The 16399-nt window shown below is 48.9% G+C and overlaps 1 protein-coding gene across 3 annotated transcripts in view; it reads right to left on the minus strand.

Moving 5' to 3' along the window:
* HTT (huntingtin) overlaps positions 1-16399 on the minus strand; it is a 146400-nt gene that overhangs the window by 41341 nt on the left and 88660 nt on the right. For all 3 annotated transcript variants that reach the window (XM_047847150.1, XM_047847149.1, XM_047847151.1), the window contains 3 exons: positions 15498-15620; positions 14973-15208; positions 13735-13877 (listed from right to left, as the gene is read on the minus strand). In XM_047847150.1, the coding sequence (XP_047703106.1) occupies positions 13735-13877; positions 14973-15208; positions 15498-15620 (502 nt within the window). The remainder of the gene's footprint in view (positions 1-13734; positions 13878-14972; positions 15209-15497; positions 15621-16399) is intronic.

Genomic DNA, 16399 nt, shown 5'->3' on the forward strand with positions numbered 1-16399 from the left:
TACATACACAAGGGTCATAAAAAAAGAGACATCCTGTCATCTGTGACAACATGGATGGATCCTGAGGGTGTTATGCTAAATCAAGTAAGTCAGGCTGGGGCCCCCGGGTGGCTCGGTCGGTTGAGCACCTGATTCTTGATTTCGGCTCAGGTCACGATCCCAGGGTCATGGGATCAAGCCCTGCGTTAGGCTCCACGCTGAGTGTGGAGACTGCTTGGGATATTCTCTCTCTCGCTCTCTCTGCCCCTCCCCCACTTGTGAGCGCTCTAAAATAAAAACAAATAAAATACAATGAAATAAGTCACAAATAAAGACTAAAACCACATGATCTCACTTACGTGTGGAATCTGAAATACCGAACTCAGATGCCAAGAATAGACTGGTAGCTGCCAGAGGCAGGGGTGAGGGTGGGAGAATTGGGTGAAGAGGGTCAAAAGCACAAATCCCCGTTATTCACTCCAAGCTGTAACGTACCACATGGGGACTCTAGATAACACTGCCGTGTGGTGTACTTAAAAGTCGCTAAGAAAGCACATCTTAGGAAAATAAAGTGTGTAACTGCGTGAAGTGATGGACGGTGCCAGAACTCACCGCGGCCATCACTCCACAGCGTCCTCGCACATCTAGTCAGTACGCTGTACCCTTCAGCAGGCAAGTGTTACGAAGTCACTTCCATCTCGGGAAAGCTGGCGTGGGGGGAGACAGAAACCAGGAACACGTACAATTAAGAGGCTGGAAAGAAAGCGTCATGAAGGAAGGCGGGCGGCGGGGGAATCCGTCCCGCAGACATAGGAGGAGCACACAAGGCCGCTGCGCAGACGCGCTCCTGGTCACACGGCTACAAGTGGAGAAACCAGAGCGAGAAGTGCAGGAAAAACCTCCAGAGACGTTTGCTGTGAAAAGCCGTGAAGTAAGTAGAGAGGGAGGACAGGGGAGGAAGCCACGGAACAAAGAAGGGGTCGGTTTGTATTTTGGTTCTCTTGTTTTTATTTTTTTTTACATTTATTTATTTTTTTGAGAGACACAGAGCACGAGCAGGGGAGGGGCAGAGAGAGAAGGAGACAGAGAACCCGAAGCAGGCTCCAGGCTCCGAGCTGTCCGCACAGAGCCTGACGTGGGGCTCGAACTCCTGAACCGTGAGATCATGGCCTGAGCCGCAATCAGACGCTCAACCGACTGAGCCCCCCAGGCGCCCCAGGGTCGGTCTGTTGTTAGCCAGAGGCGCGGTTCTCAGCGCAGCCACAGGCAAGAAGAGAAGACAACACGCGCGTTACTACACGCTGCACGACAGGGACGGGCAAACGTGCGCGCAAGACTCGGGACACACAAGGGGCAGGAGTGAGGGGAGCAGAGGGAAGAGGAGATGGGAGGAAGGGACTGTGGGGCTGTGTCTCTTTGTCCGGAGATGAGCCGACCCGAGGGGAGGGTGGGACACACAATGCCCTGGTAAAAGCTCTAGAAAGCCCCCTGGTCTGTCTGGAGCCATTGGCAGGTGGCCGATGGGGCTGCTGGTCCTGCCGTGATGCCCACCTCTGATGTTTGCCACCTGGGAAATGCCTGGTTTCCGTCTCCGTCAGGTGGCAGCCTGCGCCCCAAGGCCTGTGTCCCCTCCGGGAAGCAGTCCCCCACCGGGGCGAGCAAGCCCCTGTAAAGGGTGGGGGCTGCTAAGAGCTGCACCAGAGAAACACAGGAAAAAGGATGCAGCCCACTTCCAGCCTAAGGCAGTCTTGTCTACCTTCCCTCTGCGCTTCCTCAGCCAGCAAGGACAGGGTGCTGACCCTCACGAAGGTCAAGGGCCCGGGCTCCGGTCTCCACAGGGAGAAGAGCCCCCAGGGAGCAGGAACAGCGTCCTGCATGGGCACACAGACGAGAACAGCCCTCTGCTGTGTGAGCCACGGAAATGCTGCTTGCTTGTTACAGCAGCTATGGGACCTTCACACGAGAGGAGTGCGAGTACCTGACCCGGGTTAGAAGAGGCCCCGGGTGAGGCCTCCCTCCCCAGTCCCTAGCAGCGACCACTGGCAGAGACAGAGGGAAAGAAGGCCGGGCCCAGGGCACAATGTCCCGCGTGGCTGGGAGGCAAGGGAAGCCAGGTGGGCCTGAGGACCTGGGAGAAGGGCCAGGGCCTGGGGCCCGGCGACAGTGACAAAGGACTGAAGGGCACCCTGAGGCAGGAGGGCAGACAGAGGCTGTGCACAGAGCAGAGCCCCCTTGTCCTGTCCTCTCGGAGCTGAAAGAGAGGTCTGTCCAGGAGCACTGCAGGCAGGGCTGGGGCAGGTGGGAGAAGCGGGCTTGGGAGGCAGGGGCTCCGCATTATTGGACTCCGAGCGTGGCGGGAAGTGCCATCAGCAACCCAGACAGCGTGGTGTAAGACAGAGGACAAAGGACCAGAAAAAATGGATGGGTTTTCCCTCTGGGTTTTACCATATGACCTTTCGGAGCCTCAACTCCCTCATCAGTAAAAAGGGGGATCTCACAGAGCCGCTCTAAGGACTGATGGGGCACCGCCTGTGAAAGGCAGCACCACCCCACCCGCACACACCGCCGTCCCGGCAGTGCGGCCATCCGCAGGCCTGGACACCGGCCCGAGGGAATCTGGATCAACGTCCATCTTGTTACTGCAGGAGGAACCATGTTCTCCCTCTTCCAGTGTTCCTGCATGCAGTGGCACACCGACCCTCCCAGAAGCACCATGAGGGAGCTCTGCCAGCCTTCCTGCCCCGCCCACAAGGAGGGAAGCGAGCACGCGGTGCCCGCCTTCTGCCGGCCCCGGCCCTGCTTCCAGGAGGGTCTATCACCTGCTGCTGCCCTTGGCAGAGTGGGCATCTGGACCAGACTGTGGTGCGGAAGGGCACGCGATGTGGACTTGGAATCCAACACAGTACGCAGCTTGGACTTAACTGTGGCCACAGGCCAGAGGGCTTCAACCCAGCCGCACCAGCAACACAGCGACGTCACTCTCAGCCTGTGCCTTGTGTTCTGCCACCGGCTTCCAACTGGCTCATCTCGGCAGAGAGGACAGGGCGTTAGATACCCCGGTTTGTAGGAGGAGGCCACGTGTATTTCTTGGCCATGTGTTCATGTTGGTTTGAATATGAAACAGGCAAACGATTTTGGGATTCTTATCCCCTTCTCTGAGGGACCGGAGTAAGACAAAACCCGAGGTCAAGGCCATTATTCAGACTAGTTCCCATTTCGAGAAATAACACCTGAAATGGACAGATTTGAAGGTCTCAATTTTTAGTGGTGGAGGGGAACTCACTGCCTTTGTTTAATCAAAGCATAAATAAAAATCACCAACTTTCTATGTGAAGTGCACCTTATTTATACAAACGTGCAAGATTATTTATTTAAACTCCATCTCAAAACCAATGAAATATGGTAATTCTGTCCCCCAGTATCTTTAAAAGAAACGCAAAGTAAAGGAGATGGAGACGGAAATTTATATACACACAGACACCTTATTTGCAAATACTGAACCAACGAAGAGCATCCAAGACAAGGCGGGAAAGTCCACGTGCCCGGCACCGAGTCCCAAGCTCTTCAGTAGAACACGCTGCCCCGCCGCCCCCCCCCCCCCGCCCCGACACCCTGTCCTGATACAGCAGCCACTAGCCACATGGGGCTGTTCTAACTTAAGTCAATTAAAATTAAAATTAAAAACAGCTCCTTAATCACACCAGCCACATTTCAAGTGCCCAAAAGCCACAAATGGCTGGAGGCAACTGTATCAGTGCAGACGGAATGTTCCCACGATGCAGGAAGCTCTACTGGACGGCCCCGCGGTGGACTGCTGAGAAAAGGAAGAGCGGGAAGGGAGAGCGGGGAGCTGGCATACACCTTGAATGGCACAGAACTCCACGTGGCGAGCAGGACACAGGACGGGTCACTCTTACCCCAAGAGGGTTAGAAAGTAGCATTCGGAGATGAACTGCTGTCCTGGTATCAGACCCAAACCGACCGGTGGCCAAACATCAAAATGACCAACATACTCAAAATAACCTATTCTTCATGTGGCATAATTATTTTCTTGACTTTAAACTCATTACAGTGCGTCAGTGAAGCATAAATCAAAAGATCTTCAAAACAAAAATTCTTTCAACGTTAGTAACGAGGAGGGTTTGAAACTCCAGTCCGCTGGATAATTGAATCCTGGCCATGCCTCTGTCTGAGGGCAACAGCAATTAAATGAAGCAGCCATGAAGACGCCTCCTTCTCCGCGACCCCGGCCCCCGCCTGCCTCCCCAGTGCCGCTCTGACCCTCGCCCCTGCGCTCCCAGCGGTCTTCGGGCCTTAGCCGAACAGAGCCTCTCGGAGACCCCACCCTCCCTCCTCGCACCAGCTTCGCCTACCGCCGCACTACCCGCGTCCCTCCCCAGAAACAGCCAGACTTGTGCTTCTCTGTGTACTGTCCTTCCCACTGCCCTGTGACAGCCACGCCGGCCTAGCTGACCGCCACGCACCCAGAGCGCAGCCTGGCCGGGCGGACTGGGCGCGTCCTTGCCAAATGAAGAAAGGCTGAGAACGACAGCCACCTCTTGCCGTGAGGTATGTACTTGACACGCGTTTTAACTTGTACTAAAGCAGCACGTGCGCGACGTAAAACTCCAGTAACAGAGAGCGGCTCTGACCGTACGAGTGCCCTGCCCCGTCCTCTTCAGGCAACTACTTGTGTCTTCTGTCTCTAGCTCTCACGGTTGCCTCCAATATTCCACTCGACACGCTATATTGCTTGTAGCAGACCGACGACTGTTCGTCCGCGCCTCTGGCCTTCCCGTTAGGAAGTAATCCTCGCTCCCTCTCGATGCACACCGTCCTATCTGTCACCTGCCCACGTTGGCCAGAGCGCCGGGGGCTCACGCGCACTCACAGGACTCGTGCCAGGGCTGAAACCACAGGCGGCCAGGGGGTCTCCTTCCGGCCGCGAGGAAGAAGCCCACCGGATGACAGAGGCAACACAGAAGTCAGAGTCGAAGCGTGAAATACTCAACGAGGCAAGAGAATTAGAATGCCCGAGGTGCCCGTTCCTAAAGACAACAGTGACCCCTGCACTTGCGGGAACTCAAACCAGCAGCTCCTCTTCTGGCCGTGCTGTAGGAAGGGGTCCTGCCCGGCAACTGAAACTGCCGATGAGCGGAGTCACGCTGAGCAGTGGTTACAGACTCTCTCCTATGAGAGGAGACGTAGGTCACTCATGCTGTCAGTTTAAGTCATTAAGTTTTTAGTTCTATTGCCTCCATGGCCTCTATTTTTTGTTGTGTCAACCGTGTAATTTTTTTAAATGTTTACTTATTTTTGAGAAACAGAGAGAGAGACAGAATGAGTGGGGAAGGGGCAGAGAGAGGAAGAGAGAGAATCCCAAGCAGGTTCCATGCTGCCAGCACAAAGCCCAATGCAGGGCTCGAACTCACAAACCGTGAGATCATGACCGGAGTCTAAACCAAGAGTCAGATGCTCAAATGACTGTGGCACCCAGGCTCCCCTTGTTGTGTGGTAGGGTCCCCTCCCTAAGGAAAGAGAGAACACCTCAAGACAACCTGACTAGACATGTACGTGACAACATCCTTTACGACCTTGTAACATGAGACCAGCTAATCAGACTACATGTTTATGTGTGACCATATATGGAAAACAAAGAAGTAAAAAAAAAATATATAAAAAACTACATCACGCGGTGTCCGGGGCTCAGTTCTTTGGATACGAACCCAACTGAGCGGTGCGGCAGGAATAAAGTTCTTCCTGGAAAGAAAAGCCTCGGTGTCACGACTCTCTGTGTGAGGATCCGGCTACATTACTTGGGGGCTCGTCTGGGATTCGGAGATGGTGCTTTTCCACCTCCTTTGCCACCGGGGGTGCGAACCTTGGGGCGCCAGGAGAGGAGCCCTTGCCAGGCGCCAGCGGACCGCTTGATCCACAGCAGACTAGCCCTCCCAGCGCACCCGGGCGAGGACCCCACGTGCACCAACGGAACCCGTGAGGCCCAGGAGCCAGCACAGGGAGACTGAGGCGGGTTGGAGTCGCCTTGTGACTGTGTGTGGGGACTTGTCTCTCGTTCATTTCCCGGGTCAATGACTGTGACAATTAGAGCCAACTGTCTCTGGCTATTCTACCTCAGAACGGGGACTGTAAGGAATATTCCCAAGCAGCTGCCAAAACTCCTTTCATTTCGGGGAAATTCCCTGTCTTCTCTGGACGGACATGCACTGCCTAATCCCGCTGGTGGAGAACAAAACAAAAGAAACCTAGAGTCTGTCCCTGTCTGAGCTGACAAGAATTAAAACTGGGAATTCTCTTTCTCTGCCTTCTGCTGGCACCTCCTCTCTTCTGCCCCCCCGCCCCCCGACCGCTCCACCTGGGGGGTCGGCCTGCAGAACTGGCTGCTTGAGCATCATCAGCCTCTGCTCCCACGCTGGAGGTCGGGAGCGGAAGACCACCGAAGCCAGAGCTCCCCACTGGTGCCCCAGGCAAAAACAGACAGTGGGGAACAAATTGATTAACTCTTAAATGGACACAGATGGAACATATTTGGCATTTAAATGGATTTAAGTTTGTTGGTTTAAAACAGACATATCTCTAGAGTTATCAGCATTAAATATATAAAACTTTTTTCTTCCTGAGGTTTTCTAAAGGTCAAATAATCGGCCATCTCTGTTGCAATTTGTCAGCAAAAAGGTGACTTAAGATGATGGTTAATTTTGTCTGTCTCAAAGTTTTCATGGGTAAATGTTAAGATAGCTTTCAAAGTCTTTGGTAACCTAAAACGTTAAAGTTTTGCTTCCATGATAAACTAAGATTAAATTAATTACATATCTCACGAGATAAGAGGCTAAAGCACTAATGACTAGATGTAGGTTTGTGCTTCTGACTTGCTGCAGAGAAACTAAGGATATTTGGATCTGTGGGAAAACATCCTTTATGCTTAGTGGATTCATAAGTTTGCCATCTAAAAAATTCTGATATAACAAGAGCTCACAACTGATTACTAGTTTTCACTGGAGACTAAGGTTTCTAAGAGTTAAAAATCTGCTAAATGTAGTTAAAACTGATAAAAATAAGAAAAGCCAACTCTGTATGTGAAAAAGTAGGAGATACAGGGGCGCCTGGGTGGCTCAGTCAGTTGAGCATCTGACTTCGGCTCAGGTCATGATCTCACGGTCCGTGAGTTCGAGCTCCGTGTCGGGCTCTGTGCTGAAAGCTTAGAGCCCGGAGCCTGCTTCAGATTCTGCGTCTCCCTCTCTCTGGCCCTCCCCCATTCATGCTCTTTCTCTGTCTCAAAAATAAATAAATATTTAAAAAATTAAAAAAAAAAAGTAGGAGATATAAAAAAAGTTGTAAAAAATAAAAAAAATATTTTTGTTACAGGTAAGAGAAAGTAATTTTGTCCTAAATGAGACTGGTTATTTGGAGAGAAATGGCTAGGGACAAAATGTAATACAAAGAAAAGTCGTAGAAGGTTTGTGAAGGGAAATCTTTAAAAAGAAATTTTATGTGTGGCCAAGACGGACTGAGGCTAAAATAAAAGGATTTTAAAAGTACGCCGGGTTAAGATTAAAATTCCTCCTTCTTTGATCCAGAAGCTGAGAAGGTGATGGCAGTACCCTCGGTGCCGGCCTCCAAATCCTCCCCGTTTGTGCTGTTCCTGTTCAGCAGAGGATTGGGTGCCTCTGCCGTAGGAGGGAGGGAGGATGTACGAAGCGCTTTCACTAAGACGCATGGGAGCCATTTTACTACACCTGGCCCTCTGTATGCCAAAGAGGGATGCCCACATAGCTGAAACCCTTTTGTGTGGGCATTGTTGAGAAAGGCAGGGAAATAGGCCTTGACTGCGGCCCTTTAGCCCCCTGCCTCAACAGCCAATAATCAACATGTAAGTTACCGCTGGGCCAAAATAAAATTAGCGCATCCTACGAGAACCATGAAAAGTCTTGCTGGGTCACAGTCCCTACCCCCACGGTCCTGCAGGCGGGAAACGGAGGGGTAAGGGAAAACAGGAAAGACCAGGCCAGCTCTCAGACCTGGGGTCAAGCATGGGTTAAGAATGACTACTCCCGGCACCTCGCAAGATTGACAGGGCTTCTGGCTGCCAGTCGCACAGCCAGCCAAAACATGGGGCCAGGAGATGAGGTTTCTCTGGCCAGCTGTAGCAAATTGAGACGAGGGACAACCTTCTTCCTTTTTCCTATAGGTGGGTAATTCCCCAACCAAGGCATTACTAAGCAACGTGAGGTGGATCCTAGTTTACTGGCAACCCTTTCTAAGGTCCAGCAATCAGGAGGGGACACAATTGAGGGCCCCTTACCTGTATCCAAAACAGACCTAGACAAGGAGGGAGGGAAGTCTCCCACCTCAACCTCCTCCTCCTCCTCCTCCTCGGGTCCTCAATTTCTTTATATATGTATATAAAAAAATATAATTCTGCTCCCTGCTACCCACCTTATCCAGGACCTCCCCGTAATGTAACAGCCATGTTTCCCCTACAAAGAGCTAGAATGCCAGAAGAAAAAACCTTTACATCACAAGGTTTAAGACAGATAAAAGGAGATCCAGGTAAATTTTCTGATCGGATAAGCACATAAAGACTTTTCAAAATATTACGTATGTTTTTGAGTTGACCTAGAAAGATATAATGCTTTTGTTAAATCAGACCCTTAATGAGACAGATGTTTTGAAAAAAAATTAAGGAAATCTAAGATTTAGCCCTTAAATTATGCTAAAATTAGCCAGTATTTTGCAAACACAAAATGAGAGCCCGATGGCCTTCTTGGAGAGGTTGAGAGAGGCTCTCACTAAATATATGGCTATCTCCCCTGACACCTGTAAGGCTGAGATGATTTTAAAGGACAAATTTGTCACTCAATCAGCCCTAGATATTCAGAAAAAATGCAAAAATTGGCTGTTGGCCTTGAAGGGACCCTGGAGGAGCTCTTACAAGCTGCCAAGCGGATAGATTACAACCAAGATCAAGAGAAAAATAAGAATAAAAAACAAAACAAGACAAACAAACAAAAACAGAAAAGGAGGCTTAAAAAAAAACTCTGAGGCCTTAGTTGTGGCCTTATGTACTATGTCAGACCGGACATCCCAAGGTCCTGGTACCAAGTGCCATTTACATGGCCATTTGGAGCACTAACATGAGAACGTCCTCCGAGGGGACAACCAAAATGAAAATCCCATAAGCCACGCCCCTTATGTGGAGACAACCACTGGAAATCTGAATGCCCTCGGGACCTCTCTCTGTGAGGGCTCAGATAACCAATGTCCCTGCGAGGGACTGACCGGGGCCTGGGGATCTTCATGGTGGCTCCCCAAAACCAACTGTCCATCAGAAACCCAGAGCCTCAGGTAACTCCAAATATAGAAAGAAAACTGTTTGATTTCCTTCTTCACACCAGGGCTACCTTTTCTGTCGTCCTTTCCACTTCAGGCCAACCATCCAAACACAGGATGACAATTAAAGGCTTCTCCAGAAAACTTCTAACTAAATTTTTCTCTCAGTCCCTGGGGAGTATATGGGGAAACTTGATTTTTTCTCATTCTTTCCTGATAACGCCAGAGAGCCTTGCTCCCTTGCTAGAAAGAGACATTATAACTAAATTAGAGACTATGGTGCTACCAACTCCAGGACAGATAAACAATTAGGTGAGTTTTGGAAATTACTGGATATTGTAGGTTGTAGATAGCAGGGTTCAGGAGAACAGTTTGCCGGCTATATCAATGAGTAAGGGAGGCTCAATCCCACCTACTCCCCCCTCCAAAAAAACTGGGGTCTGACTCCTAGACACTCTCTCCGGCCCTTGGGATGGTTACAAACAGAGCAGGGCAATCACTATTACCAAGCTCACCGAGCTAAAAGATGATTAAAACACAGCATCAGGCCTTTCATTTAGGGAGGGACAAAACTTATCAAATGGCCCAAAGGATGTTTACTGAAAAAAATCTGTCAAGGACAGTTCTGCAAATGGTATCAGCCTGTGAAGTGTGGCTTAGAAACAATCCTTTCAACCACAAACTTGCTCTCCCAGGCAGTCAAGGAACTGGAGGCCATCCAGCAAAGACTAACAATTAGGTTTCATTCCTATGCCAAGGTCAAAGCAATTCCAACATCTGTTGGTACGGATTGATACTTTTACTAATTGAGTAAAGACTTTCTTCTGCCAGACAAAAAAGACACAAAAAGTAATAAAAGTTCTGTTTTATAGAGTAATACCCAGGTTTGGCTTGCCTAAACTTTTGCAAATTAATAATGGTTAAATGGCTGCTTTGACTCTTTCTTTGGTAGAACTCCTGGCTCTTGAAAAAGTTTTATACCTCAAAATAAAGCAGACTGTCTGCTTATACTCAGCAAAACTTTAAATAAGTCCTCACAAGCATTAGATGCTTAAAAAAAATTTTTTTTAAATTAAATTAGGACCAAACTCTTGGAAACAGAGCCACCACTGATTACTTTTACTGCGCTCCTGCTTCTCTATCACCTAGGTTATGAACGATTCCCCGACATAAGTTGTTTACAAAGTCAGGGTCTCTCCTAGATTGTTTGACAGGTTTGAAAACTGTAGACGTTATCTTAAGATGCCACCTTGTTGGTCAGTATAATCTTTACCCTGGGTTTTCCTCCTTGTGTCTGCTAATGTTTATTCCGCCTCATGCCTGCCAGCCTTCCTGTAAAACCATGCTGTGGGCCACTGAACTGACCCTTGGGTAGACTCTCACTGCTGTACCCCTACACTGTCCCTTATCAGCTTGAAGAAGCCAGAGTGGTCACCGACCCTGCTCTCTAACAGCAGTTACAGGCCCTGTTCCAGCGGAGAAATAAAGAGGGAGATAAATAGGGAAATGTGGACCATTGGCTCTACCCTAACCACCTTACACCATCGGGTCAGGGAGCGATTACCTGTGAGTCTGACCGCAGACGCTCACCCCTTTAAGCCAGGAGATGCAATATGGATAAAGGAGTGGAATGTCCAACCCCTAAAATCCCTCTGGAGGGTCCCGTTCACTGTCACTGTGTCCACCCCTACTGCAGTAAAGGTAGCTGACGTGGGTCCCTGGATTCACTACAGCAGAGTGAAGCCAGCATCTCGAAACTGGGAATGCATTCCTGATCCATCAGCGCTATGCAAGCTGACCATACGGAAGAAGCAGTCTGCAACTCCAGAGCCTCCGGGAGACTGCAGCCACTTTAGCCACTCCAGAAGCTGACTGACCTACGCACGGCAGAAGCTTGAGGAATCGACGGTCCGATGAAACAAGACTGTCCTTACTTTCTGTATGTTTCCTTGCTGTGAGGCACCGTCACGCCTTGTTTCTCACTGTTACTGTGATTCCTGCTCTACTCTTTGCCACGGAATCGGCTGAGTATGCCCCAGCCGGCTGGAAATGTGGTGAGAGGTTCCTGTTAACACTCACCTTCCTTTTGTGGCTAGGGTACCAACACGGGAAAACAATGGTGATAAGAGACTAGAAAATTAGATCCCCACAAACCTTATAGTAAAACAAAATATCCCAGTCCTACTATCGGGGTTTGGCTTCTCAAAAGCTCAATTATGGGAGAAAAACTGTCTTGCCCAGTGGGAAAAAAGTTCATCGTCATCTCTGTTAAAAACTTAACATGCCCAGGCCAAAGATTTTACAATTCAACTGCCCAAAAAACTCAATGGTGGGGGACCCCAGATCACCTCGAACCAGATCCCCACCCCTTATCTAACTTCTCTCATCTCCGAGAGGCCTGAGACAACGTCAACACAGCCATCGAATGGCGGGTCCAGGGGGACTACACTAGATACGTGGAAGGACAGCCTACACAGTACTTCCCGCAGGCTGGTCAGGGTCATGTGTGCTGGAAACTCTTCGTCCATCTTTCTTCCTGCTCCCACTTACCAGAGGGAGACATCAGGGAGTCCAAGTGCGTGGCGACAGGGAAACAAAGGAAGCAGCATGCCTTACACCTTGACGACCAAAAAATGATGGCCTCCTGAGCCTGTAATCCAATATCATGGCCCTGCCACCTGGGCAGAAGATGCGTCCTGGGGCTACCACGCTCCCATTTACATGCTAAACCGCATAGTCAGACTACAAGCAGTTAACCAATAAAACTGCCAGAGCTCTAAACTTACTTGCCGAACAGGAAACCAAAATGTGCCATGCTATCAAAATCGCTTGGTCTTAGATTACCTACTTCCTTCTGAGAAAAAAGTTTGTAAAACGTTTAACCTAAGCAACTGCCGCCTACACGTAGATAATGAGAAAAAAGCCATAAAAGAAATCACAAGTCAAATAAAAAGGATTGCTCATGTCCCTGCCCAGACCTGGAACGGTTAAAACCCCAGGGAGTTATCTGGAGAATGGTTTTCAACTTTCAGGGGATTCAGAACTCTCATAGAAATTCTCCTCCTAATTCTGAGAGGTTGCTTAAGCCTACCCTGCTTAGCTCCCCTGGTTGTACGGTCTGCCTCCAGTCTCATTCAGGCGATAATTCAAAAAAAAAAAAAAAAAAAAAAAAAAAAAGACGGCCACTCGCGTAACGATGTTATGAAAATATAAACCTCCAAACCAAGATGATGCTCTTTGACCCAAAATAGAGGGATCCAAGCACCAAAGGGCGGAATATGGTAGGGCCCCTCCCTAAAGAAAGAAAAAAGACCTCAGGCAACCTGACTATACGCCTACGTGACCAACATCCCTCACGACCTTGTAACATGAGACCGCTTAATCAGACCACATGTTTATGCGTTACCACATATGGGAGATAAAGAAGTAAAAAATATATAAAAAACTATGCCACATGGCATTCGGGACTCAATTCTTTGGGCACAAACTCAACTGAGCGGTGCCAGCAGGAATAAAGTTGCTTCCTGAAAAAAAAAAAAAAGCCTCACTGTCACGACTCTGCGAGAATCCTGCTACAGTTGGGTCAACTTTAGACATGACAATAGAACCCCAACAATGTGAGAGGAGATTAGGGACCCTTCCATCCCTCCACCTCGTCCTTCCACTCCCAAATTAAGTTAGTTTCCCTTTTATTTTTCTCAGAAACAAAAACATTTTCATTCTGTTCTGAAACTACAGTTAAGTAAGTTTTCAATGTTTTACTCATACTATAAAACTGAAAACTGAGGAAACCAATTTGACAATAAATTTCACATTAAAAAAAACCAACCTGAAAACTGAAACAGCATTTGTATTATGATTGATTACGTGAATATAGTTCCCAACAAAGCCAAGAAACCTAAAAGGATGGCATTTCTTTTTATAGGTCCTTGGTCATGTTACTTATGTTTCCTAGAGATTACAATTGCCTCTTGTTTTTCCTACTAAGAGAAAAAAGATATGGCGGTACCCTGTAACTCAAGTGTTCCAGCTTCCCACTCATTCAATCTAAATCAAGGCATTCTTCCTGAAAACACCCATTTTCTCTTGGAGCACGCTGACCGTCCTACTATGGATCGGCTGCTTCCTATGCAAACTGCATGGCTGCCATCTTGTGACTTCTCTCTTGGGATCATGGTCCTTTTTACTTCACTATCGTATGTAAAGGTACAAAAAGATCTCGGGCCTCCACATTTTTAAAAGAGGAGGAAGCCCTCTGGCTTATTTTTTTCACCAGCCAAACATCTTCCAGTGCACAGTGAGCAGGGCAGAGCTTGCACCGGGCAGCCGAGTTCCTGCCCCCGAGAGTGCCCGGCACAGGACAGGGACCGCACAGATGCTCAACGAAGGTCGGTCTGAGGCACCTACCAGACTTGAAGATGTGGATGAGACACATCAGCAGAGTGCCCAGTTCTTGGCAGTAGAAAGTATGTTGCTGTTCACTCATTTCCACTTTGAGCTGCTTTGTAACAATATCCTCCAAAAGAATGCCAACTAGTTGTAGTAGAAATCTTCAAAGAAAGGGGAAAATGTGATGGCGAGTTAGGTGACTGTTACAGAGCACTTATGTGACATACAGTAGACACGGGGGGAGTAAAGACAGAAGTGAAGTGAACAAAGTGTAACATTTAGTACCATCCCTTTGGATGGTACTCCCTCTCTGCACATCACCTTCCTCATTTATGAGATGGCAGGACACATATATAACTTCAGGGCTGTTAGGATAAAATGACACGCAGTGTTTCTTTAAAGCTCTGCAAACCAGAAAGTATCGCAGAAATAGAAGCCGGCAACCTGCTGTAGGAATTTAATGTTTCATCCATTTTAGCCACCTGCTTAAACGTAGCAGAGGGAGCCACAGGCCACCTGGCTGAACTTGCAACCAAGAGGGTGTCAAGCAGGTTTACTGGATTTACCTCCACAAACGCACAGGCATCTCCGCCGACGACCAGTGAAGGGGCAGCTAAATGGACGTTACGAGGACCTGCCTAGAAGGAGCACGTCAGCACAAACCACGCTCACTGGACATCTTGTCAGCTCTACCTTACTGAGCACCCGGAATCCAGAAGAAGCGGACACACGCTTATCTAGATGACATGCGTTACTGGCCCTGACTTGTGATCACTGCCCTCAAGGAGGTTCCAAATGATCAGCGAGGGTAGACACGATGCCACGAGTACAGCAAGGGGAGTCCGTGGGAACGGTCACGCTGCCAGGAAGGAGGGTTTTATGACTGTGTTTAGAATGGCCAACGCACGTGAGAATAAAAAGGGGACTGACTTTTAGTGGGTCTTCTTAGCTTTTTAAATTCTCCTCAGGCAACACCCGCCCTCACTGCCAGCACAGGGGGCAGGCGGGCCCTCAGTGCCCACCGCCATGGTGAGCCACACAGTGTGGTCTTTAACGAGGACATGAGACGGGACGTGACCGAGATGCAGGAGAGGCGTGGGCCCAGGGCCACAGATGAGGCACAAGGGCCAGAGCAGGCACACCCACACAGACCTCTTTACCCCACTCGCAGTGCGGAAGCGAGGCCGGGAGTGACCGAAGACTTATGGATGGGCCGTAGGCCGCGGGCTGGTTAAAGGCACAGACAGAGAGCATACCTTGAAAATGTTTCTTCCGGCAAGCTCTTCATTTGTCTCCCTTCACTGTGTTCTTCCGGTGTCGAAGTACTGTCCCCCTCTCTTAGCCTATTAATTATCGGACAGGAGATTAAATATGGAGAGAAAGAGAGCTCCTGAATCCGAGAAAGAACAATGTCTTCAGTTGACTGCGAGATGAGAACCCTCAAAATGGCTAGGATTCCTGATATCCACAGCTGAACAGTGCTCACAGGTGCCTAAAAGAAAGAAAATAAGTTGTAAAGGAAAAAGAAAATTAAATTTTTCCTAATTGCCAGTTTCATGAATGAAAATCACCCGTTTACCATTCTATCAATAAAGCTAATAAATTACCATTCGTTCAAAAGTGCGGTCCCAGATAAGAGCATCAACACCATCTGGGAACCTGTTTAAAATGCAAATTCTTGGCCCCGCCACGGCCCCCCAGGGCCCGCAGGCAGCTGACGAACCACCGTGCCACACGGCGACGAATGAATCTAAGACGCCGTCACGACTCGGGCTACTCACCATTGTGTCTGGAGTGACGAACATACTCCGTAAAAGCATGTCCACGGGACGGAGGGAGGAAGGGGCCAGAATCTCAAATAAAGTATTTAACACGCCGAGGGCTTCGTGAGAATCAATGTGCATCTGTTGCAATCAAACATCACAAAAGTTTTCCCGTAAGCCAACAAAAATGTTAACATTTCTACTTCAAGTTAGGTACCTCAAGGTCAAATGCCCTTACCACCCCTGCACTTACATACGTCCTCACGTTAGACGTGAAGCAAGCAAACAGCTTTTAGGACGCTGCAGCTGCTGAAGTTTTTTCACAAGGGCAACCTTTTCATTTAGATCTTTATTACATAAACAACGTACATTTTCTGTAAACATTCAAAGATTTAAAAGTATGGAAAAGCCAGCTGGAACTGCACCACTCTGGGACAATCCCCGCCCGCGTTCTGGGACGAGCCTCCAGTGCGGCTCTCTGTGCACACGTCATTTAGCGACGTGGGGTGTCACACACGCTCTCTTTCCTGCTTTGCTTTACCTGCACCTCATCCCTACTCGGCCAGCTGTAACGAACTTTAACAAGCTGGTGTACAGTTAACTTTTGAACAACACGGGTCAAACGCACCCACCCCCAACACTGTTGAAAATCCGTGTGTAACTTCCGACTCCCCCCAAACTTAACTACTAACAGCCTGGCTGCTGACCAGAAGGCTGGCCAATAACAAAAACAGTTGAGTGGCACGTACTGTATACACGTATTATATGTGGTATTCTCACAATACAGTAAGATAAAGAAGACAAAATGTTATTAAGAAAACCACAAGGAAGACGAAACACATCTACAGTATTGTCCTGTATTTAGAGAAACACATCCTCGTGGAGGTGGACCTGTGCAGCTCAAATCCGTGCTGTCCAGG

This window comes from Prionailurus viverrinus, unplaced genomic scaffold (genome assembly GCF_022837055.1).
Source record: "Prionailurus viverrinus isolate Anna unplaced genomic scaffold, UM_Priviv_1.0 scaffold_45, whole genome shotgun sequence".
In the NCBI taxonomy this organism is placed as follows: Eukaryota; Metazoa; Chordata; class Mammalia; order Carnivora; family Felidae; genus Prionailurus; species Prionailurus viverrinus.